Source organism: Pogona vitticeps, chromosome 1, assembly GCF_051106095.1.
Source record: "Pogona vitticeps strain Pit_001003342236 chromosome 1, PviZW2.1, whole genome shotgun sequence".
Lineage (NCBI taxonomy): Eukaryota > Metazoa > Chordata > Lepidosauria > Squamata > Agamidae > Pogona > Pogona vitticeps.
Window position 1 is genome coordinate 258,360,339 of NC_135783.1, and position 26,335 is coordinate 258,386,673.

At 42.9% G+C, this 26,335-nt stretch overlaps 1 protein-coding gene across 8 annotated transcripts in view; it reads right to left on the reverse strand.

The window, feature by feature from the left end:
- Nucleotides 1–15,199: 15,199 nt before the first annotated feature.
- The window catches only part of NAP1L4 (nucleosome assembly protein 1 like 4), a 65,784-nt gene continuing 54,648 nt past the window's right edge, over nucleotides 15,200–26,335 (reverse strand). For 6 of the 8 annotated variants that reach the window (XM_020788734.3, XM_072985675.2, XM_020788735.3 and 3 more), the window contains one exon: nucleotides 15,200–16,777. In XM_020788734.3, coding sequence (XP_020644393.1) covers nucleotides 16,739–16,777 — 39 coding nt within the window. In that variant the 3' untranslated portion in view covers nucleotides 15,200–16,738. Of the gene's footprint in view, nucleotides 16,778–22,374; nucleotides 22,478–26,335 lie in introns of all 8 variants that reach the window. The other 2 variants (XR_012082410.2, XR_013540862.1) reach the window with 2 other exon arrangements.

Consider the following 26,335-nt stretch of genomic DNA (forward strand, 5'->3'; position numbering starts at 1 on the left):
CAGCAAAATGCCACTAGGGAAAGAGGGCTGGCCACAATGACACATACCATTTTCTCTGCTGAAGCTAATTAGTAACTCGTGTTTCAATTAATTAATTACAAATGTTACATATTAGGCTCCTGTAACTAAAATCTTAACAATTAAGCCTTTGGGACTCATATTCCAAACTCTGTATTGGAAGAGATACGGGACTTTAGAAATGCAACCCTGCTGCTTGGTATGCGTGCAAGCTGCCCTTTGAATGCTGCAAGCCTTTTGCTTTGTACCAGGCATGTTTGCTTAACTTGGGATCTGCTCGTCCAACCACTACTCACTGGCTTGAGGGAGTCTATTGCAGATCATACTTTGTTTAAAGGTGATTTGTGAGTAATAAGCTGGGGTGAGGCATTCAGGAACTCAGCCTCCTTCCTGAACATCCCACATGAATCTGACAGTGATTCAGTCCTTGCTCAGGAATCTGCTGCTACTGCATTTTATACCCAAGCCACCACTAACAAATTATGCTTTTTCCATTTCAAAGGTAGCCACCATATCTGTATCACCTAGTGTTGGAGAAGCCACTTCTTCTACTGCTTCTACTGGGTCAACTCTTTTCCTCCACCTTTCTTTCTCCACCCCTTCTAAACTCCTTTCCTGCCCCTTTCCTTTTCCACCCCTTTTATACTCCCTTCCTTGCCCGAAATGCATGGTAATCTATGCATCAGGGTAGGTGGGGCTCGTTAGCCTTGGAAGGCAGCTCATCTAGGAGAAGAAAAAACTCCAATTTCAAATCTCCACTGCCTTGTGGCTATATCCACCAATGGAACAGGCTTCAGGAGTTAACCTCGAGGCAAAATCCAGAGTCGGAATCCCTGAGGCAGTTTGTGACTATGTATAGTCATGCTCTGGCAACTCCTGCAACATCGCTGGAACCAGTTGTATTGGCTCTTGCCTTTCCATTGGACTACTTCAGTGACTTGGAGAGGGGGTATTTTCTGCTTGGGTAACAGTCTATCCTCCATATTATTTTACCCAGGCTTTGTGCTCTGGAGAGGGCACTCCAGCTTTGCATACAGCATTGAAATAACACGGGAAGTAGTAGTTACTGGTTATAAGTCTTTGCTTGATTGGCGTAGAGCATGATGCCTGGGGCTACTTCTGATGGCGGGAGAGGTCATTGCACCTCATTAGGTAGCTACCTCTTGCCTTAAGCTGGGCAGTCCCCAGCCAGCAAGGTGCTACCTCACCACGGTCTGTTAACTTCACAGGGTGCATGGGGTTTAGGATGAAAGCCGATAAGCAGATTGATAACCCTGGAGCATGCAACAATCATGAGAAAACTTCTGCCCTAAAGTTGGGCATCTGGAATGTTCGGACAATGACCCCTGGCTTTTCTGATGACCTGCAGGAAATAGACAATGCAGGCAAGGCAGCTGTCATCAGCATGGAACTGAGTAGGCTGCAGGCAGACATTATTGCCCTACAAGATACAAGATTGCCAGACTTGGGCTCTGTCAAAGAAAAAAAATCTCATTCTTTTGGCAGGGAAAACTATTGAATGAGACCAGGGAACATGGGACCTATTGTCATGGTCTGCCCTCGAAGGCTACTGGATCCGGTTGGATTCCTGGATGCCATGAGAGGTGTTACGGCTGACCTGGCTGGCGCTCCTGTCAAGGCTCTGGTTGACGGCTGGTTCGCTGCCGCGGCTAGGGCTGTAGACACGATCGCTCCTAAATGCCCTCTCCGGGCGTTGAAGTGGGTCAGGAGATGGCTAGAGTGCAAATGGAGAAAGGACCCGATGGATTATAACTGGATAGCTGTCAAGGTTGCTATAACCTTTACCTGGCTAAGGTAAAGGCTGCTAGTCGAGCATACTTTGCTAGCCGGATAAGCGAAGCGTCCAATCAGCAGGCGGAACTTTTCCGTATAGTACGCGACCTATCCGGAATTGGTCTGAGTGATGGGCCTCCCCCTAGTTTCTCACTGGACCAATTTGCAGCATTTTTAAAATCGAAAGTGAAGGCCATCCGCCGGGACCTCTCTCCTTTTTTGAATACAGTGAGTCGAGCAGAGATGTCCAGCCCGATGATTTTTGACTCCTTTCAGCCTGTCACGCCTGACTCTGTGGCCAGGGCGCTTGATCGCTGCCGTGCCACCACCTCCTCCTTTGACCCTTGCCCGGCCTGGCTAATCAAAGCAGCCAGGCCTTCAACAATGGAATGGGCCACTGTAATAATAAATGGGTCTTTCCTTGAGGGCAGATTTCCATCTGCCCTCAAGGACACACTCATTAGGCCCATTAGGAAGAAACCTAGCTTGGTGGCGGATGAAATTGGCAACTATAGGCCCGTTGCCAATGTTTCTTTCTTAAGCAAGGTGGTTGAGAGGGTGGTGGCCGACCAGCTTCAGGCGCTCTTGGATGAAACAGATGCCCTGGATTCATTTCAGTCAGGCTTCAGGCCGCGCCACAGTACAGAAACGGCATTGGTCGCCCTGTGTGATGACCTATTGAGGGAGGCTGACAGGGGCAAAGTGTCTCTGCTGGTCCTCCTCGATATCTCAGCAGCCTTTGATACCATTGACCACGGTATCCTCCTGGGGAGGCTCTCCAAGTTGGGAATTGGTGGCCTGGCATTGGCCTGGCTCTGTTCCTTCTTAGAGGACCGTCCCCAGAGAGTGCAGCTTGGGGAGAGTATCTCGGCCCCGTGGAGTCTCAATTGCGGGGTTCCACAGGGGTCGATTATCCCCCCAATGCTGTTCAACATCTACATGAGGCTGCTGGGTGGGGTCATCAGGGTGTGTGGAGCCTTGTGTCATCAGTATGCAGATGACACTCAGCTCTACATCTCCTTTTCACCAACTGCAGGAGATGCTGTTCTGTCCCTTCAGCGCTGCCTGGGGACCATACTGGAATGGATGCAGGAGAACGGGCTGAGGCTGAACCCGGACAAGACGGAGGTACTGAGGGTGGGCGCCCCCACAGTTGGGGATTTGGGAAGCTCCCTCTCTTTTGGGGGGGGTAACTCTGCCCGCCAGGGATGGGGTCCGCAGCTTGGGGATCCATCTGGACCCGGCACTTACTATGGAATCCCAGGTGGCGTCGGTGGTCCGTACTGCCTTTTTTCACCTAAGGCGGATAGCCCAGCTGCGGTCCTACCTTGATGTGGGGGCGCTCACCACCTTGGTGCATGTGCTCGTAATCTCAAGATTAGACTACTGTAATGCGCTCTACGTGGGGCTACCTTTGAGGCTGCTGCAGAAACTACAGGTGGTGCAGAACGCGGCGGCCAGATTACTTAGTGGAGTGAAAAAATACCAACATATCTCACCCACTCTGGCCGTATTGCATTGGCTGCCCATCCGATTCCGCATCGACTTCAAAGTGTTGATGCTTACGTACAAAGCCCTAAACGATTTAGGACCTCGATACTTGGCGGAACGCCTACTTCCACCAAGTTCTACCCGTGTCACTTGCGCGAGTCAGGAGGTGAGGCTGAGGAGCCTAACGCCGAGGGAGGCCCAGATGGAAAAGACAAGAAATCAGGCCTTCTCGGAGGTGGCTCCTCGCCTCTGGAACAACCTACCTCCTGAGATTCGCGTGGCTCCCTCGCTGGGTATCTTTAAGAATCAATTAAAAACATGGATGTTTCAGCAGGCCTTCCCATCAGATAATTCCTGACACCCCTTTTTCCCTCTCTTATTGTTTCCCCCACTTTGTGTAATGTTTTACTATCTAACAATTCTTTCATATATCAATTTTATTGTACTTTTATGTTATTAGCCACCTAGAGTGGTCCTGATCCGTCCAGATAGACGGGATATAAATAAAATAAATAAAATAAATAATAAAATAAATAACATGGGGTTGGCTTTGCGGTTAGAAATATTCTGCTGAGATCCATTGTTCCACCTACTGAGTGGAGTGAAAGAATATTGTCTTTGCAGCGCCACTCATAAGCAAGAATGGTCACCTTCATTAGTGCATATGCACCTCTGACGTTTTCCCTCATGGCCCCTGTTTGTTTCACAAAATCAAGGGCTAATGCTACGTATCCCACAAATTGACACCAATTCATCGCGATAACCACGTGCCCCCTGTTTATTATTCCCTCACAAAGGCACACGTCATGTTCTCTTTTCGATGTCACCAGTGGATTACTTCAGTCCAAAATATAAAATGACATATGTCAGAACACCTGTCTTGTGAATAGAAACAGAACTTATTTATTGAACTGAAGCAGAATGAGTAATAACAGGCATGTCGTGAGAATGGCTGATGGTCGGATTTCAAAAGATCTCCTGTATGGAGAATTAGTGTAGGGAAATTGCCCCAGAGGGAGACCACAGCTGCGATACAAGGATATCTGCAAGCGGGATCTGAGGGCCTTAGGAATGCACCTCAACAGATGGGAAACGTTGATGTCTGAGCGTTCAGCCTAGAGGCAGGTGGTGCATCATGGCCTCTCCCAATCTGAAGAGACACTTGTTCAGCAGTCCAAGGTAAAGAGGCAGGCCTGAAACCAGCAAAATCAGGGAGCTGGACAGGGGACAGATTGGATTTGTCTTCAGTGTGGAAGGGATTGTCACTTTCGAATTGGCCTTCTCAGCAACAGTAAATGCTGTTCCAAGACCTCTATTCAGAGCATGTTACCATAGTCTCTCAAGACTGAAGGATGCCTACATACATCCCTACACTGGGTCATAGTATCCTCATAGCATCCTGCTCCTAAAATCATATGCAAATCCATCCATCTGCCCCATGAAACACAGGGCTCTGGTTTGCAGTGAAACTAACAAAGCTGAGAGGGGCAGTCTTGTCAGTTTCACCTTTCTTCCTGGGAAGGAAGCTTGATATTAGAGATGGGCAGGAACTGCGAAAATGGTCGTTGGTCTTGGTTTGTGGATGTCCACAAACCATGAATCACAAATTTATGAATTTTCCCCCAAACAAACCACAGATCAGGTCGTTGGTTCATTCTGGATGGCTGTTTAAAAATAATAATATCTGGCTGCCCCCCATCGCTTTCTTGCTGCCCCTGTTGCCTCCCTACCTTTTGCTACTGTTGCCTCCTCTCCCCTCCCCCCCCCCCCACAGCTGCTGCCATCTTGAGAGGCCAGTCTCTGTGCTAGTCCCTGCCTCTCAGATGAGATGGGGGGACATGCACAGAGCCTTCTCCCACTGTCAGCTGACAGGCTGGCTAACTAAAAAAAAATATCATTTTTTTTAAAGTTCACTGGCCTGTCAGCTCAGGTGGGGGGCTTTTTGCTAAAAAAAAAAAAAATCCAGTACTTTGGTAAAGTTTGGATTCTCCAGTATGGATGAACTCGAACTGATCTGAATCAACAAATTAACCATTTTTGGATGAATTTCTTGGTTCATTGTCAACTTTGTGCCCATCTCTACTTCGTATCTCCAGGGTTCAGCTGGAAGAATTTCAACAGACTGAAACATAACAGTTTTCCGGTCAGACCAGATGCCAGGCAATGGCTATAGACTGGATTATTGCTAAAAGAAAAGCCAGACAGCAATCCAGGGTTGAAACAGGACAGCGAGCAAGGTGAGAAGTTTATATTTTGTCAGGCCTCTTTTATGCACCTTGGGCTTCTCCCTTCATTTCTGTTCTTGAGCAATGGGATTAAGTGTACGGAGTCATCACATTTTTAAATGCCTATGAAAGGAAGTGATTAGGAGGGGAAGGAAGAGCAACCTAATGTAGTTCTGTAAAATCCATCAAAAAAATGGGGAAAAAAGCAAATGCCAGACAGACCAGATGTTGTTTTGTTCGAGCAGAACTATATACTGCAGGTCTTGCTCAGCCAAACCCTCTCCTGATACCTTAAGCCAAGATACCTTAAGAAAACTTTCCCCAACAGGAAGTTTCAACATGTAAGAACACCCCAGAAACATATGTTTTCTTAGCAGACCTTGGCCTTTAAATGCATGCATATGCAGTTTTCCTTGCCGAAGTGGCATTTTTCTAGGAAATAAAAGTCATTTTCAATCCCTTTTCTCTGATTCCACTGTGGCTATGCTAAGGGGAGCATAAGATAGTGAGTGCTTAGAGTGTTTCACACACACACATGCACACAAATATACACACAAATTCAAGTGCGCACTGAGCCACAAGTATCACTGGGTTATTCTGGACTAGTAAGCCATTCTCTCATTGTGGCATACCAGACAGGGTTGTTGTAAAAATAAAAGGAAGGAGGAATAAAGACATATAAGCCAGTATGATGTGGGCACTGAGCACAAGCTCCTTGGAATAAAAGCAGATTGTAAATGTCACAAATAAACAAAACTAGAAAGCGGGTATAACATGACTTACAGACTAGTGAGACTCTGTGGTCCCAGTGAGCAGGGCTTAATCCTTTTATGAGAAGATGGGAAGAGAGAAAGCCCAAAGAGATTATTAAATATGTGACATGGTATAATCACTAATAAACACCCACACCTTGCCCTGAGTGGCATCATTGTCTGTGAATCATTCCAGGCTTTGTACTATAGAGGGTGGAGAAGTGGAACTCTTTTTTAAATGATCAAATCCCTTTGAAAAAGTGTGCAGTCATGAACATTTTGCCAATTTCCCACCTCAGCTGTTCAGGTTTCAAAGAGCTTTCATGAAACCTACATTTTGCTGGGTTGGGCCAGCATCCTGAACTGAATCATACCTGCTTGCTCTAATAGGCTCTCAGCTTTCAGTGAGTCTAGCCCCAATGACTTAGCAGTTGTACAAATCCATATATGGGGTAAGAGGTTGTGAACTGCACATCTCTTCCTCTTTGGTCTCTTCAATGCAAAGTGCAGGCCTGGAGCTGTTTAGACTTGCACTTGAATCATAACTCAGAACTTTTAAAAATAGTTATGCATTATTTCCCCTTCATGGATTGCTGCCTTGTCGTGGCGAAGGGGCTTGAGTAACTCAGAGAAGCTATGGGCTATGCCGCGCAGGGACACCAGAGACGGACAGGACATAATGGAGAGTTCCGACTAAACGCAATCCACCTGGAGTAGGAAATGGCAATGCCACTCCAGTATCTTTGCCAAGAATGCCCCATGATCAGAAACAAAAGGCTAAAAGATATGACGCTGGAAGATGGGCCCCTCAGGTCGAAAGGCGTCCAACATGCTCCTGAGGAAGAGCGGAGGACAAGTACAAGTAGCTCCAGAGCTAATGAAGCGGTTGTGCCAAAGCCGAAACGACACTTAGCTGTGGATATGCCTGGAAATGAAAGGAAAGTCCAATGCTGCAAAGAAAAATACTGCATAGGAACCTGGAATGTAAGATTTATGAACCTTGGGGAGCTGGAGGTGGTCAAACAGGAGATGGCAAGAATAAACATCGACATCTTGGGCATCAGTGAACTAAAATGGACAGGAATGGGCGAATTCAGCTCAGATGATTATCATATCTACTATTGTGGGCAAGAATCCCGTAGAAGGAATGGAGTAGTCTTCATAGTCAACAAAAGAGTGGGAAAAGCCGTAATGGGATATAATCTCAAAAATGATAGAATGATGTCAATACAAATCCAAAGCATACCTTTCAACATCACAATAATCCAAGTTTATGCACCAACCACCATTGCTGAGGAGAATGAAATTGAACAAGTTTATGAAGATTTACACCTTCTAGAACTGGCACCAAAGAAAGATGTTCTTCTCATTCTAGGGGACTGGAATGCTAAAGTAGGGAGTCAAGAGATAAAAGGAACAACAGGGAAGTTTGGCCTTGGAGTTCAGAATGAAGCAGGGCAAAGGCTAATAGAGTTTTGTCAAGAGAATAAGCTGGTCATCACAAACACTTTTTTCCAACTACACAAGAGACGACTCTATACATGGAAATCACCAGATGGGCAATATCAAAATCAGATTGATTATATTCTCTGCAGCCAAAGATGGAGAAGCTCTATACAGTCAGAAAAAAAAAAAAGACCTGGAGCTGACTGTGGCTCTGATCATCATCTTCTCAAGCTTAATTGAAGAGAGTAGGAAAAACCACTGGGCTACTCAGGTATAATCTAAACCAAATCCCTTATGAATACACAGTGGAAGTAAAGAACAGATTTAAGGAACTCAATTTGGTGGACAGAGTGCCTGAAGAACTTTGGATAAAGGCTCGTAACATTGTACAGGAGGCAGCAACAAAAACCATCCCAAAGAAAAGGAAATGCAAGAAAGCAAAGCGGCTGTCCAACAAGGCCTTAGAAATAGCAGAGAGGAGAAGGGAAACAAAATGCACGGGAGATAGGGAAAGCTACAGAAAATTGAATGCAGACTTCCAAAGAATAGCAAGGAGAGACAAGAGGGCTCTCTTAAAATGAACAATGCAAGGAAATAGAGGAAAATAACAGAAAAGAAAAAACCAGAGATCTGGTCAGGAAAATTGGAGATATTAGAGGAACATTTTGTGCAAAGATGAACATGATAAAGGACAAAAATTGGAGGGACCTAATAGAAGCAGAAGACATCAAGAAGAGGTGGCAAGAATACACAGAGGAATTATAGCAGAAAATCTTTGATATCCCGGACAACCCAGACAATATAGTTGCTGACCTTGAGCCAGACATCCTGGAGAGTGAAGTCAAGTGGGCCTTAGAAAGCCTGGCTAACAACAAGGCCAGTGGAGGTGATGACATTTCAGTTGAACTATTTAAAATCTTAAAAGATGATGCTGTTAAGATGCTACATTCAATATGCCAGCAAGTTTGGAAAACCAAAAGGTGGCCAGAGGATTGGAAAAGATCAGTCTACATCCCAATCCCAAAGAAAGGCAGTGCCAAAGAATGCTCCAACTACCGTACAATTGCACTCATTTCCCACACTAGCAAGGTTATGCTCAAAATCGTACAAGGTAGGCTTCAGCAGTATGTGGACCGAGAACTCCCAGAAGTACAAGCTGGATTCCGAAGGGGCAGAGGAACTAGAGACCAAATGGCTAACATGCGCTGGATTATGGAAAAAGCCAGAGAGTTCCAGAAACATATCTACTTCTGCTTCATTGACTATGCAAAAGCCTTTGACTGTGTGGACCACAGCAAACTATGGCAAATCCTTAAAGAAATGGGAGTGCCTGACCACCTTGTCTGTCTCCTGAGAAACCTATATGTGGGACAGGAAGCAACAGTTAGAAATGGATATGGAACAACTGATTGGTTCAAAATTGGGAAAGAAGTACGACAAGGCTGTATATTGTCCCCTGGCTTATTTAACTTATATGCAGAATACATCATGCGGAAGGTTTGACTGGAGGAATCCCAAACCGGAATTAAGATTGCCGGAAGAAATATCAACAACCTCCGATATGCAGATGATACCACTCTGATGGCAGAAAGTGAGGAGGAATTAAAGAACCTTGTAATGAAGGTGAAAGAGGAGAGTGCAAAAAATGGCCTGAAACTCAACATCAAAAAACTAAGATCATGGCCACTGGTCCCATCACCTCCTAGGAAACTGAAGGGGAAGATATGGAGGCAGTGACAGATTTTACTTTCTTGGGCTCGATGATCACTGCAGATGGAGACAGCAGCCACGAAATGCCTGCTTCTTGGGAGGAAACCCTTGACAGCATCTTGAAAAGCAGAGACATCACCTTGCCAACAAAAGTCCAAATAGTCAAAGCTATGGTTTTTCCTATTGTGACGTATGGAAGTGAGAGCTGGACCATAAAGAAAGCAGACCGCCAAAGAATTGATGCCTTTGAATTTTGGTGCTGGAGGAGGCTCTTGAGAGTCCCTTGGACTGCAAGGAGAACAAACCTATCAATGCTAAAGGAACTCAACCCTGAGTGCTCACTGGAAGGACAGATCCTGAAGCTGAGGCTGCAGTACTTTGGCCATCTCATAAAATGAGAAGACTCCTTGGAAAAGACCTTGATGTTAGGAAAGTGCGACGGCAAGAGGAGAAGGGGACGACAGAGGATGAGATGGCTGGACAGTGTCTGCGAAGCAACCAACATGAAATTGACAGAACTACGGGAGGCAGTGGAAGATAGGAGGACTTGGTGTGCTCTGGTTCATGGGGTCACGAAGAGTCGGACATGACTAAACGACTAAACGACAACGATGCATTATTTATTTGCTTGAAGAATCTACATTTAGCACATTCTCTGCTTTGCATCTTAGTCTACTATTTATTTTTTAATTACGTACCCAGATAAACTTTTCCCCCATGAAGAAAAGGACAAAAAAGGAATGATATTGGAAACAAGAAGATCTTTTTTTTTTCTTTTTAAATCTTAGAGAGAACAAGGCAAATCCAGCTCCATTTCATAGATGCATGGAATCTACTTAGTTTCACGTTTGAAACTGGAACCAGGTTCATGGGTACAGAATGGATAGACAGACTGTGAGAATTGTTTTGTGATCAGTCAGTTGTGTTGGTTTCTGAACCCGAAGTTTGCTCATAGTACTTTTACTAAAAAAAAAAAAAAAAATTAAAAAAAGGATCCTGCTTCTCTCAACTTCTCTATTTATCTTCTTAGAACTGCAGAAGGGCAAGGGCTCTTATGGATCACAGCCCCGGTCAAGGAGGCACAGCGGGGAAATGATTCCAACTGTTCTCCCCTGTTGCCTTCCGTCGTCTGAAATGGCCTCCCAGATCTCTTTTTCAAGTCCGTCCTCAGAACCAAATTTTATGGTGAAGCCTTTGGCTTCATCTCTTATTTCCTGTGCTCTTTTCTAACATAACCTCCATTTCATTTGATTAGGCAAATCCTCTATTTGGCCTGCCTCCTTTTCTTATTTGTCTGCACACTTCCCGGGGTTAATGTTTGTAAGCTCCCTGGGGCACAGTCCTCTCCTTTTGTTCTTCCTACATAGCACATGTACAAAGGAGCAGCGGTCTTTTTTGAAAACCATTTTGCACCTGTCTTTACCAGCTCTTCTATCACCACCCCATTCTGTGTGTTCTGTTTCAGGAGGAAAGAATATTTCAGTTAGGGGCCATTAATCCATTTGCTGTTGGCTGGGTTGCTTATGGAGAATTTTGTTTTTTCTGCCCACTTCATGTCCATCCACCCATCTCCGTCTTTCAGCTTCCCCGTAGGATATCCCTCTGGGCCTTTCACAACAAAATGTATCATTCCGGGCTCTCCCGTACTGCAGGAATTGAGCTTTGCTGCTATGGCATTTATCTTACTTGATGCATTCTCATTTCTACTCATGAATTTACAACGAAACCATTAAGAAAGGCTAAATGCAGCCATCACATAAAGCACAAGAAAGTGAAACACTGAGTTCCAGAGCCAGGTTGACCAAGAAAGGCACCGCAATGGTTTCTCTGAAAATCCAAACTGGAAGCTCTTTGTGTAGAGACAAGGGCTGGAGGAAAAACCAAAGGCCTCTCATGGAGCTTCTTTGTACCACTGTCACAGGGTAGCAATCTGTGTGGACCAGCAGACCCTTCAGGGGCTTTATTAGGAGGTTTGCATAAAGAATCCTGTATCATTTTGCCAGAGGGTAAACCAAAACAATTAGAAACAACCCAACCCAACTTCCTCTTCCCTAAGACCAGCCCAAGGACAACACATCCCCTGCTGATGAATGAAAGAATACATGAATGAAATCTTTTTGGCCCAGTTCAAGGGGAGAGGCTGTTTCCCAAAGCAGCAGTGGAGAGAAGCATTACGTTATCGGGCTCGTTTCACTGCTGGATTCTGAAAGCAGCAATTTCCCAAAAGGCATGGGCTTAATTACAGGAAGGGACGCATATCAGTTACGCTTGAACACAAATTGTGGGTGGATTTGCACATTTCACCCACAGTCCAGCATTATTAATCGGGAGAGTTCATCACTGCTAAACTCTCTCTGACGACAGGACAGGAAAATTCAAAATTCAAAACACTTTGCTGAGTCCTTGCTTCATTTGTTACTCATTGGTGGGTGATTTTAAGACTACTCCCTGCCTTCCCTTTTACTATCTCTGTGTACAAGAAAGTCTAAAACTTAAAACTGATCCACAGACTTAACAGCAATAAATCACTAGAAAAACTTCATCCTGACAAATGCAGCTTTTCCCAGTTTAAACTTCCTCTATTTCATTACTTTCCTTACTCCAGGACACTCTAGGCCAAAACACATGTAAAGTCTGTGCCTCTTTTTCAAAACAGGTTTTAGAGGATAGTTCCATATGGAAGATCTGAGTGAGAGGTCTGTTCAGCCTCTTCTCTTGGAAATGGTTTCTCCCCTGAGAATCGGTTGCTTTTCCACCATCCAGGGAGGAAAATGGGGGGGGGGGATTTTGTGTTTTGCCCTTGAGATGGAGTTAACTGAAGAAGTGTGCATATAATAATAGTGTGCCATCAAGTTAATTCTGACTTAAGGAAATGCTTTCCCAGGTTTTAAAGGTATAGAATACTCAGAAGTGGTTTAGCATCCGCTTCCTCTGGAGGGCACTCCACACCTCTGCAACTTGCCCAAAGCCACGCAGGCTGGCTCTTTTTCCACAAGGCGCTGTAGGGAACTGAACTCCCAACCTCCAGCTCTGCAGCCAAGTACCTAATCCATTGAGCTATCCAGCCAAATCAGTGTTTAGATATGCAGATAATAAATGGACACAAGTACAAATCCACATTAGTACTACTGCTATATTACAACCAACTGTTGTTGCAATGGTCAGAATTCTCTCCTTGGAAGGGTCCCTACAGCCATACTACCCTACAGATCTAGTCTTTTATGGTAGTGGAGTATATGGCCACCTCTTTCTTCATTCTGTCCACTTATTTATTTATTTATTTATTGGACTTATATACCGCCCCATAGCGCTACAAGCACTCTCCGGGCAGTTTACAATTTTAATTATACAGGCTACACATTGCCCCCCCAGCAAGCTGGGTACTCATTTTACCGACCTCGGAAGGATGGAAGGCTGAGTCAACCTTGAGCCGGCTACCTGGGATTTGAACCCCAGGTCGTGAGCATAGTTTTAGCTGCAGTACAGCGTTTTAACCACTGCGCCACTTCTACTATCATCTTCCCTTTTGATAGATGGGAAAGTATTGTGTCCTTTTTGAAACACATGTGGCAACAAGGAACCACTGCCATGTTCCAAAGTATTGAGGGCGAGGGGGGGAGGGAGAACAACAGCCTGAAAGAAGGAACTTCATGGATGATCCTACACTCCTCCTTCATTCCCCTCTGCTACAGACCTGGCTTTCACTGGGCAGAATAAGGCAGGCTCTTCAAGTAGCAGATGCTGAGTACAAAGCAGTGACAAGGCACTGGGAGGCACAGCTCCTGCTTCTCTTAAACAGCAGTGAACAATGTTATCCTGGTTACCAGTTTCTATTTGCCAATTTCTTTGACTTCTTATGTACAGAGTTTGTGGATAGTATTTGGGGGATTGTCATGCCCTTTGCCTCAGGCAACAGCATGTCTTGAATTAATCCTGCTCTTGTGCTTGCAGAACTAGATCCATATTCCTTTCTTCATATATGACTGGAGCACCTCCAGTTTTTAAATGCACAGAACAGGACACACGACCTTTATAGGCATACCCAGAAAGTATGCATAGTACTAAATGGCCATGGAAGGAGTCGCCTTTATGCTTGTAGAATCTCTTCTGGTTTTGGTTTCTCCAAGGACCCCAAGAATCACCAAAAGACATTATCTTAGAAGCCTGAGCCAGAAATGTGTTTTCAACTGAACAGATCTAGAGTTCTTCCATACAAAAATCAATTACTGGTTCCTTTCACTTTTCCTTAATTTCAGCAGTATAACAGGGTAAGGGAGTTCCATTTATTGTTCCTATTATTAATCAATAGTTGATCACACAGTAATCCACCAGCAAATCCAGATTTGCCCTCTACTCATCCCTATATTAGGCTCTAATCAAAAACTCCTTCTGAAACATCCTTGGCATCTGTAACTAGCTGCTCAGCTCTGTGGAATTCAGGCAGATTGCCCAACAATTAGTTCAAGGTTTTTTTCATAGATACACTAGCCATCTTCCTATTATCTTATGGGCAAGTCTTTCAAATGTTTATTGTAGACATTGTTTACTTATTCTAATTACTTTAATGAGTGTGTATCCCCTATTTCCTGCATTCTAGTAAGATGAATGCCTATAACAGGCATCCAATTTGCTTTTCCTCTAAATGTTGTTGGATGTGTTTCATATGCAGTGATTTTTTTACATCTCTCTCAGCTTTCAGGTATAAAACTCACCATAAATACCACTTCCAAACACCATACTGAGACCAGTAAAAGGAGGTGCAACAGTGCTTGTACTAAAAGTTCTATTAGCAATTACAGCAGATGGGTGAGATAAGTGGTGAGGGACAACTTGAGATAAAGCAAAAATATGAAAAACATTCCTTCTATGCTGTTCTATGGAGCTCAAATGTTCATTTCTAAGCGATAACATGCTTAGAAATATTCTCCACTGAATTGATGTTTTTGAATTGTGGTGCTCTCTCTTGAGAGCCCCTTGGACTGCAAAGAGAACAGACCTATCCATTTTGAAAGAAATCAACCCTGAGTGCTCACTGGAAGGACAGATCCTGAAGCTGAGGCTCCAATACTTTGGCCATCTCATGAGAAGAGAAGACTCTCTGGAAAAGACCCTGATGTTGGGAAAGTGTGAAGGCAAGAGGAGAAGGGGACAACAGAGGATGAGATGGTTGGACAGTGTCACTGAAGCTACCTACCAACATGAATTTGACCCAACTCCGGGAGGCAGTGAAAGACAGGAGGGTCTGGTATGCTCTGGTCCATGGAGTCACGAAGAGTTGGGCATGACTTAACAACTAAACAACAACAACAACAACAACAACAACAACAAAGCAATAGCACCAAGAATACTGGAAACAAGCAAGTCTTATAGTCTGAGGCTGCATCTGAAATCTTTCAGGGCAGAACTGTCAGCCTGCTGATGTTCTACCTGGGGCAAGCAACATCACCTTCCATGTACTGTTTGTGTAGGTAGCGTCTATCACAACCCATTCCCCTGTGCACCTTTGCGAGTTGCAGGGAATCCCCACAAATTTGGCCACCTCTTTCTCCATTCTGTGGTTTGAAAAAGTGGTGTAAGAGTGGCATGGAGATGACGGGTCTGCTGTACCTTGGGATGCTCTCACTCCCAAAATTCAGCCTGGGAGGTTGTCAGTGAATTAAGGGACTGAGAGTGCTTTAATTCTAAATATGCCATCCCTAATAAATACTGTTAGGAAGTAACAGTATCATGTACTGCATTAGATAAATTGTCAGGACAACATGCTTCATGTTTCACAACTTTAATAGAATATTCTAACTATTCTGTACAAATTGAAAACACTGTATTAAGTTACAAATGTATAAGGTAAGGCTGGAGCACTCTCTACATGCCTGGTAACAGCATTCATACAGTTACTAACCAACTGTTGCCAGAAGCTGGCACTGTTAATGTGTAATGTAATCCTGAACAGATATTTTGATGATTCTGGAGTTTTACAAACCATTGAAGTGTGGAATAGTATGATTCCAATATTACAAATAAAGTATCTGAACTACACTCACTTAGAATATAATTTATATTTTCCCAGTTAAACAACTTTCACAGGCCAGTTCAGATAATCCTCAAAGGTATCCAAAATATTCAATCTTTCACTCCTCCTGAGTATGATACATTACACTTTGTTTTTCTGGTTAGTGTGAACCACACATTGTTTTCATGCTTAAATGCTATGGTTTACATTTGACTTTCAAACCAGAATTCAGGGGAAAAAACCACTTCAAAATACAGTTTTCAAAACTGGTTTGGAAATCAAATGCAACAAAGACTATGCCAATTCAGTGAGGACAAATAATTATGGTTTGTGCCAAACAGAAAGTTGAAAAGTCAAGCTGCACACAAGAAAAGTGTACAAACCTGAGGTTCTCCTCACTGCCAGTTCTTGGTCTAGAAGATAATCTGAACAAGGCCTGATGACACAGGCTAACCTTTTAGTGCTGCAACCCACTTTCTTCCAGCTAAGAGGCCTGTCTCTTTCCCAATTTGTTGTTTTGAAAGTTTGATAAGCAATCATTCTGTGAGCAAAGTATGAATTTTCAATGTACATGTACCCATATTTTTATAAACAGGAAATATATATATATTTCAAGTATATTTAAAACTATTAAAAGCACTAGTTCAAAGTACTTACAAACATGAATAAATAAGGTCAACAACTAAGATCTCTCAACCATCACCACCTTTCAATGAGATAATGAAAATGTTACTTCAAACTCAAATTACTTTTACTGGAGATGACGGTGCTTCAAGCTGCTCTGTAACATTCATCTGATTCAGACATTGCAGAAAACCTTTTAAAGGGAAAACAGCTAGCAGAAATCATATTGCTTCATTTTTGCTTTTTAAGTATTTCGTTAATTTAATATATTCTTATGTGAATTATTCCACAATATTTAGATAAAATTGACTTCATATTGAGGGCAAGTCTTTCAGAAAGGGAAACTAGTATATTTATTTATTTATTTATTTATTTATTTATTTATTTATTTTGATTGGAACGCCTACTGAGACAGTTCAGCTGCAGTGTACCAAAGGCTGTAGAGTGTGCTTTAATTAAACCTCATATTTCTCAAATGCATTAAGTTGCCACTGTACAAGTTAAGCAAAAATAAGAAAAAAGTTAGTGAAAATCATGCATTTGAAACCAATTTAGTTTAAGCATTGTTAATAAGATTGTGCTGCAGCAATGGAATATCCTGAACTGCAGGCCAGGTATCCAAATATTTGTTACAGGTTGTTCAAATATCACTCTGAAGTGGTATTTCCTCATTGTTGTTTGCATTCAGCAGGCTGGCTGGCATCTTTCTGTTTGAAAGAGAAAAGGGGGGAAAAACAGGAAATTTACATAACAGACATATGTATGAAATAGCAAGTTTAATTCCATTTACCTAAACAAAAACAAATATATAAAAGCAAATTTTCCTAATTATATTAAGACATTCTGATCTACTCACTGTTTCAATATGCTATTTATCGTTAGTATGAAAGCCAAGACATCTTTGCTTATATTATTTATAAGCTCCTTAATTGCAACAAAGGCTCTACTGCACTAAATGAAAGGCTTAGTTGGCACAGCATCCTCTTTCTCACAAAGGCCTAACAGAAGCATACTAAAAGTCCTCCACCTATCAGCAACTGGCGTAGTAATCAAAAGGAGAACAAAACCAACTGACCCTAATGGCACGTACAAGGTTTCCCTTCTCAAAACTCTGGATTAGGGGTCTCTAAACTTTTCAGTATGAGAGCCACCATCATATATTTTACACATTTTTGAGGGCCGCAGGAGGTAAGGGGTACCCAAGCAATCCCCCACTCCTGCTGCTTTGCAAAGACAGCGGGGGTGGGGGATTGCTTGGGTCACCCTTCCCTTCTCTTCCTATGCTTGGGCTGGATAAAAAGGCAAGGCGGGCAGATGTAGCCTGTGGGTCCTAGTTTGGAGACTCCTGCTCTAGACAATGTCTTAGCTTTAAAAAAACCTTCTTAACCATGTGACATCTGAAAGTGGAAGTTAAACATCTGAATACACTGGAGAACATCTCACAAGGATAAGCAAGAAGCTGCTCATCAATTATTCTTAAACTATAATAATAATTCATTATGTTCAATAACTTTTTGTTGTTGTTGTTTAGTCGTTAAGTCGTGTCCGAAGATAAAAATACATTATTTGGATAAAATCACATAATATCAGACACATTGGTCAAGACATGTCACCATCAATGCACCGTCTGGCTCTTTTAAAGTTCTAAATTAGCCAGAATCTTAATCTACATATCTATCCCCCTGACGTTTCAGCAGTTTGAACTATATACATAATCCTGCCCCTTTGATAACATGCCCTTCACTAACAGACACATCCAGTCTTGCTCTTATTCAGAGGTAACACTGAGCTAGGTCCTTCAGATTGCTCGCCAAGCAGGCCACCTTCCTGATACTTTCATTTGCAGTTTCCAAAACAGTCTATCAAGCAAAAATAAAAGAATAATAATAACAATAATAAAAACAAAACACATAACATTGTGCCACCTCAAAGACTATTATATTTTAATGTACACGTTCATGGAACTTCACCCACTTCTTCATAATCTGAAGACATGGCCAAAGTTCCATAAAAGCTTTCATTAAAATAGAATAGTCTTGAAGGTGCCACAATGTTTTTGTCCTTTGTTTTACAGTATTTTTATTTTGTTTTTCCTTTATATGTATGCACAGATTAACATTGCTACTTCTTCTAAAATTCCAAAATAGACTAGAACACTATCAATTTAGAGATAAGGCTAAAGATCTAGCAGGTTTAAGAACAGTGGTTCTCGTGTCTTAGAAAATTAGTCTCAAATCAACTTTCTCACACTATCATAAAACACCTGCCAGAGGAGAATTAAAGAATGGGAGTGAGGAACATGTGGCCAGCACCAACTGGATGACCACATTTTCCCCATTCCTGCAGTTCACCTTTTCTTTGCACTTCTTATTGACATCTACGTACACAGAGCCTGAGAGAGAGTTTGGTCATTACCATACATAATCATCTCAATTTAAAACAAAGCATAAAGACTTGACACCACATTATTTTTTAATTTAAGATCAATGAGAGTGAGACTGGCAAAAGACACGACAATGTGGATGAAATCTGGCAGCTTAGATACACATGTGGAAGGCAAGTGGTATAACATTCAGTCGCTTCTTGCTGGCAATTAAGGACTTGCTTCTGGCATTTTCAGGGGCACATTTGCCACTGCCTTGGAGTGTGCAGCAGCACCTTATTAACTGCCAGATAGAAGTGGATGTTATGCCTTTTGCATGAGTAATTAAGCAACAAGGGATTTTAGCCTGTGAAAAGTAGTAGACTGTATGTCCAATTCCCTGCTCACCAGGGAATCTAAGGCTGGAAAAAATGTGTGTAATGGCTCCAACCCTCTTCTAAATTGTATTCACCTCACTTTTCTGGTCAGCATTTTAACTCACCTATTAGTCAAGGTTTTTGCCAGAAGGGAGTACAACATTAAGAATTTTTTTCTCATTGTGATATTCAACATAGATAACAAATTCTGAAAATTAATTCATTACTTAATGTTCAGAGATGTAGGCAAGAATTCTGTTGGTGATTTATATTTTGTTAATAACAAATTGGATTATAGAGGCAGAAAAGAAATTTTTGTATACACAGGGGTCAATTTCTGATGTCCTATTTTTACATATTCCTTCAGAGCACACTATGATTAGATATATCACAAACCAGCTTGGGTTAATTCAGTACACAAGCTCATTTAACTTGACAAGATACCCTTAGGATCTTCTCTTATGTCATCTGAAAAAAAGTGTGGGTTGGTGACCCATCCTCCTACTTCCTGCAAACTGTTTTCCCCAGCAAATCTGCAAATATCTGCAAAAGCATTTTTAAAAACATGTTTGTGACAAATCTCCTTTTCTTCTTTAGGGCCGTAAGTGGGACAGTAACAGAACAGAGCAGTAATTTCTACAGTAATTCATTAGTCTATTGACTGGAAAAGGTGCGAACATGAAGTAGAGTACTACTCAATGCTAATACAAAATATCTTATATGAGATGCAGGCAGCATGAGAGTGGATGAAGCTGCACATTCTTCTTAATTTCACGGAGCAGTGATAACTTTGGTTGTTCTGGGTTTTTCGGGCTCTTTGGCCATGTTCTGAAGGTTGTTCTTCCTAACATTTCGCCAGTCTCTGTGGCTGGCATCTTCAGAGGACAGCAACCTGTGCTCTGCTGTCTTCTGAAGATGCCGGCCACAGAGACTGGCGAAACGTTAGAAAGAACAACCTTCAGAACACGGCCAAAGAGCCCGAAAAACCCAGAACCACCATTAGATCCCGGCCGTGAAAGCCTTCGCGAATATAGTGATGACTTTCTCCCCATGGATACATTTCCAGTGTGAAGAAGAGTTAAGAGATTCAAATGGAAGGTTATTCCTTGTAAATGGATCTACTGGCAATGAAAAATTAACAGTGGGATCCATATATAATCCAAATTAGGGTAGATAACAAATCAATATGATTTTAAGAATTGGTTAAAATTGTGTTTTAAATTTTAAAAATCAATTTTTATTTAAAGTATCAAAAAGTAAGATTTTTAAAAAGTCTTAATTTAAATTAAATGCACTCTGATCTAAACACACAGCACATTTCTTTCCTTCAAAACACATTGTCAAAATTGTCTTCAAGGAGGATGTAATCCTGCTTGGATGTATCTTAATATTACTGCAAGTGCCTTGGATAACAGTAGTAATATAGCTGCACATCCAGTTTCGCTGAAACAACATTTCAGCAAATTCAAATTGAAGGCACCTGGAGGAAACTACACCTCCCTGAGAAGTACTTTCTCAAACATTATGAACAAGAGATGAGCATGAAACAAACCAAAAACCCACAAAGCAGGTCAGTTTGTTTCATTGCCATTTGTGGAATGTGACAAACCACAACAAACGGAACCAACAAAATTTACCATCCTGGCCAGACAGCCTGCTGAAGAAGAGTGGCTGCTTTTCATTGAGGATTCAGAAGATGTTGAAGATCTTCTGAGCTCACAATGAGACTGGCCTACCTCTACAATCCACGTTGCAAGAACATGTATCTAGAAGAATGAAGGACCAAGATCTCTATGGAGACTGGCAGGGTACATGGCAAGAGATACGGATGTGGAGAACAAGTGACGCCAAGGCACAAGGGACAAGAGAGGGAGCACTGTCCTCAGGAGCCATGTGCTGGTCCTTCTGTGTAGAAGACTCCCAGCCAGCGATGATGATGATGATTTTGATTTATATCCCGCCTATCTGGACGAATAGACCACTCTAGGCGGCTTACAATATAAAATAGAACAATATAACACAACAAATACATAAATAGTGCGAACAACAACTACAATAAAGTAAAAATAGAAAAAATAAGGAAAGAAAATCAAGAATTGGCTGGAGGGAAGGCCTGAATGAATAACCATGTTTTAAATTGGTTTTTAAAGATACCCAGCATAGGGGCTGTGTGAATGTCAGGAGGGACATTCCACAGTGAAGAACTGGGCGATTGCCAGCACTGAGGAGACCACATGGGCTGTGGAAGAGGACTTTGCAGAGCTCATGGTCATGGGTACCTGGTGGAGCTCACTCAGCTACCGAAGTCAGATCCCCTCAGTCCTTTCCGCATAAAAGCAGCACATGGGCAGAGCTGTCCACAGTGGCCATGGATGTCATTTCCTTTCCCCCTATCAGTGTCCAGTGTCAGCAAGGTTTTTTCCATCTCAGCAACATCCTCCAGCCACATCACTCCCATCTGGACCCAGTCATGGTGGAACAGTTGTCCTTCATCAAGGTCAACATCTCTTTGTTGGGCTTCCCTTCTCTGGATGTTCCTAAGCAGGGAATGCAGAGGAGCCTGCCTATTTCTTACCTACCCATCCACCCCACCAACCAGAGAGTAACCTCTCTACCTCATAGCTACCTTTCTACTTCAGAGTCATCTGTCTACCTCACCTTAGGCCTCTGGCAGCATGTCCCATCCCATCCCATCCCATCTGTCTACCACCACCACCCCTGACCGCAGAACAACCTCTCTACCTCAAAGCTACCCTTCTATCTCAGAACAATCAGTCTACCTTATCTCAGACCTCCAGTGGCACCTTCCACCTCATCCTGTGCCACCTGTCTACCTCCTGCCAACCGACCTCAGAACACTCTACCTGCTTCAAATAGACATTAAGTGGCATGTCCCATGCTGGACAGCCTGTCTATCTCTTCCCCCTCCCCCCGTGGATCACAGAGCAACCTTTCTACCTCAAAAAGACCACCAGCGGCTCATCCCATGCAGAGCAGTCTATGCTAGCATCATCTGTGGAGTTTGGAGAAAGGATGTTGTCCCTTCCCAATCCACCTCATGACAAGCAACACCATGTCTCATGTTCCCTCACATGAACAACTAATTGAATTTCCCGCAAGCCAGCTGCTAAAGACCACTTTCTGGGGGGGGGGCTGCTTTGTGGGGCTATAACTCAGACATCCCAAATCCAAACTTTACCAATCTTGGAGGGGGTTGAAAAAGAAAACCCCACTGAAGACTCTCTCCTAGTTTGTCATCTCTACATCACTTGGGGGCCATTCTACAGCTCCTTGAAATCTCAAATTGAAAAAACCATGAACAAGTTCTTACCCTGCTGGTTTCAAACATTTCAGGTTGTTCATTTTTCATTCCTTCAAGCAGTGAAAGCATAGACCAGTAGGCAGTTACTGCATTTGAAACATTATTACTAGCCTCAGAAAATAACCAATGCTAATTGAATCTCACTATGCCTATAAACCAGGTTCCAAAAATGGAAATGGAAAGGTATATGGGTATGACCATATCTGATGAAAAATTCATTCTATGGAACAAGGCTCCACTCACATCAATTTTCTCCAGTTTTAAGGAGTGAACAGTCTATTAAGTTGCTGCACAGGTCGTATTTTACATCACTTCATTTAAGCTATATCAATAAAGGAAGTTCAACCTGTTGGAGGAAATATGAGAATATCAGTACGTACTTTCATATGTGATGGACATGCCCTCCAATCCAACTCTATTTTTCAAAACCCAAAATGGCTGGTGCAGTGTTTTTGCAGAAACAAAATTAGAGCTAGGTCTTCTGTCATTATTTTCAGGTAAAAAGAAATCGCTAATTCTCAAACAATTGTCTTTTTCTGTATGGCAGCAGATTTGGAACTGCTGCAAACTGGAAAGGAACTTGTAATTTAACTGTGCATGCACCAAGAAACAGAATACAGTGGTGCCTCGCATAACGTTTGCTTCGTTTAACGTTTTTTTCGCTTAACGTTTATTTTTTCAGAGTCAGATTGTGCTTCGTATAACGTTTTTCCCTATGGGCGATTTTCACATAGCGATTTTGGGACCATGCTTCGCTTAACGTTTTTTGTTTTAGGTCCCCTGCTTCACTTAACGATGTTCATTTTTTCAATTACAAAAGTGTCTTAACATGTTGAAAAACGGTTTTAAATGCTTGGAATCGTTAGTGCACCTTCTAAAATGTGTGCATACTTAATTTGGTGTTGATCTGACATTTCGTTAATTTTTTGTGAATTTTTTTCTCCCCCATAGGAAACAATGGAGCTGTCAGATTTTGACAGCTGTCAAAAGTTGGGGGGGAAAAATTCACCATAAATTAACGAAAAGTCAGATCAAAGCCAAATTAACTTTTGCATCCGTTTTAGAGGGTGCAGAAGCTAATCCAAGCGTTTAAAACCATTTTTTACCCTTTTATGACACACTTAAATTTGCAAAAATTGACTTCGCAAAGCCATTGAAATGTATTGAGTCGGCTTCAATACATTCCAATGGAGGAAACATTGTATCGTTTAACAATGTTTCTTATGGGTTTTTTCACTTAAGGACGCCAATCCGTGCCTATTGGAACGGATTAACTGGTTTCCAATGCATTCCTATGGGAAATGGTGTTTCGCATAAGGTTTTTTTTTTTTGGAACCAATTAAAAACGTTATGCGAGGCACCACTGTACAGCATACTGGCCTACTGGAAAAATTAATGCATCAGATCAGATTACACACACACACACACACACACATTTTCAGATGAATGAAAACATTTTAAGAGCTGTTTTGAAAGTACTGATATGGTTAATTTATACTGCTAATATTCTAAAATTGGTAGCAGTGATATCACTGCTAGTGTTTCTGGTGATCAACCAACAAATACACAGGGCATTCAACCTCTGCTGCTTTCCTGACACATCGGCCCTTTGCAAAGACATGCACAAGTCACTTTACCACGTCAAGCTCAGATGAAATGTGAGCACATCCCACCATGTGATTAACTGAAAGCCACTACTGTGGTCTGAGGATGGGTTGCAAACCAGCAAAGGAAGGCTGCAATACAAGAATAAAAACATACTATAGAACAGGGTTTGTAAAAGTACGGCTCAGGAGCTACATTTTGTCATTTTCAGAATTAAGTCAGTTTTTGAGCCAGCAAACATGCCTTCCAACTTTACAATTCCTGGTATTTTCCAAGGCACCAAGATGGGCAATTTTAGCTCTCTTCGGCAAGGTGGACTGCAGATATTACCCAGGGTAAAACTGGATAGTAATGACAGAACAAGCATGGACAGGATTCAGGAGATACAAAAGAAGACAAGCGAATGGAGGTGGGAAAGAAGCAGCTGCCTAAGAGATGTAGAAAGAGAACTGGCTAACAGTTGAACTCCTAAAAAGGAGTAGACAGTAAGGAGAGAGATAGCTTAGCCAAAAAAGGCACAAATAGAAAGAGGCAGCCATCATAAAGGTCTGGAGAAGGACCACAAGATAAGGTCCCATCTCCTTTCCTCACGCACATACGTTCACTTCGTAGGGAAGGGAGAGGGAATGAATTTGCCCACCTAAAGCTGGAAACTATTTGCAAGTGCTTGTTTGTAGTATACAAGAAGAGTGTAGATTTGTGTCATTACAATATTTAAAAAGCATTAAACATATATTGTATTAAAACTCATAAATAAGAGCAATATTAAAAGCTCAAGTAAAACAACAGAATAAAATAATCCCTTTAAAAGATCCCCTTGGTCAACCAGCCATTTAAAGGAAAACCTGACTGAAAAGAAACGTCTTCATCTGTTTGTGGAAGAACAGCAAAGATGGAGCCAGCCTGGCCTCCTGTCAGAGGAAGTTCCAGAGACTGGAAACAACAATAGAGAAGGCCCTCTCCCGTGTTCCCACCAAAGGTGGCCACGAAGGTGGTGGGACCAAGAGAAAGGTCTCGCCCAATCTTAATACAGATCAAGATATGGTCTTTTAGATAGCTTGGGCCCAAGCCATTTAGGGCTTTATAGGCTAAAATTATCACCTCCAACTGTGTGTGGAAAAGGGTTGAAAGCCAACGGAGTTGCAATAACAGGGGAATTGTATGTTACCTGTAACCAGCCTCAATTAACAATCTGGCTGTGGCATTTTGGACCTGCTGGAGTTTCCAAACATTTTCCAAAGGCAGGCCACAAAGAGCAGACTACAGTAATCTAGCTGAGATATAACTAAGGCAAGTGTCACTGTGGCCAGATCAGATCTCTCAAGGAACGGGAGCAGGTTGAGCACATGTTTTAACTGTGCAAAGGCGCTCTTGGTCCCTGCCAAAACCTGAAGATACAGGCTCAGAGACAAATCCAGGAGCATTCCCAAGCTGTGTACCTGTGTTTTCAGAGGGAGTGTAACCCCATTCAGCACAGGTTGACTCCTTATTCTGTGATCTGCCTTCTGGTTGACCAGGAGCACCTGTCTTGTCTGGATTAAGTTTCAATTTATTCACCTTCAACCAATCCACTGACACCAGACACAAATCTAGAGCCAAAACACCTTCCTCTGACGTAGAAGGCAAGGAGAGATAAGAGTTAGATATCATCAGCGTATTGTTGACACAGAACCCTAAAACTCTGGACAATCTGTCCCTGTGGTTTCATACAGATGCTAAATGGGAGACAAAACAGAACCCTGAGGGACACCAAGATGTAGAACAGAAGCCTCCCAGAATTCCGCTATGAAGGGCCAGAGCCACCATAAAATAGTGCCTCCAAGTGCCATTCCAGAGAGACAGCCTCGAAAGATACCATGGTCTATGGCATGGGTCCCCAACACCCGGTACGTGGCTCTGCCAGGTCTGGGCCGCTGAGACAAATCTCCTGCTCCGCTGCCCCCACAGACATATGCACACCCCTCCCTTGCATGCACAGCCCTCCTACAGCTTACAGCCCCCCCATGCATGGCCCCTCCCACAGCTCTTCTCCCGCCTGCACTGATGCCCCCCACCCACATGCTAAACTGGTCCGTGGAGAAAAAAGGTTGGGGACCACTGGTACGGTATTGAAAGTTGCTGAGAGGTTCAGCAGAACCAACAGGGACGCACTCCCCCTGTCCAGTTCCTAGCATAGGTTGTCCAACAAGATGACCAAAGCAGTCTCCATTCCATAACCAGGCCTGAAGCCAGATTGAGATGGATCTAGAAGTGGAGCAGGAACTCCTGGAGCTGAGAAATCGCAACCCACTTCAGCCCAAGAATGGAAAATTAGAAACTGGCCAGTTATCTAAGACCTTGAGATCCAACAAAAGCTTTTTCCAACAATGTTCTTACTACTGCCTTCTTTAAGTATGCTGGGATCCTACCCTGCTGCAAGGCACTCCTTGTATCCTCTCAGCTAGTCCTTCTCTAGAAACGTTTATAAGCCAGGAAGAGCAAGGATCCAAAAGATATGTAGTAGCCTTCACCTTTACAAGGGTCCTATCTAGCCAAGGAGACTCCAACACACTCTCAAGACCAGCATAGCTAGCTCAGGAAGAGCAACTGTTGAGCAATG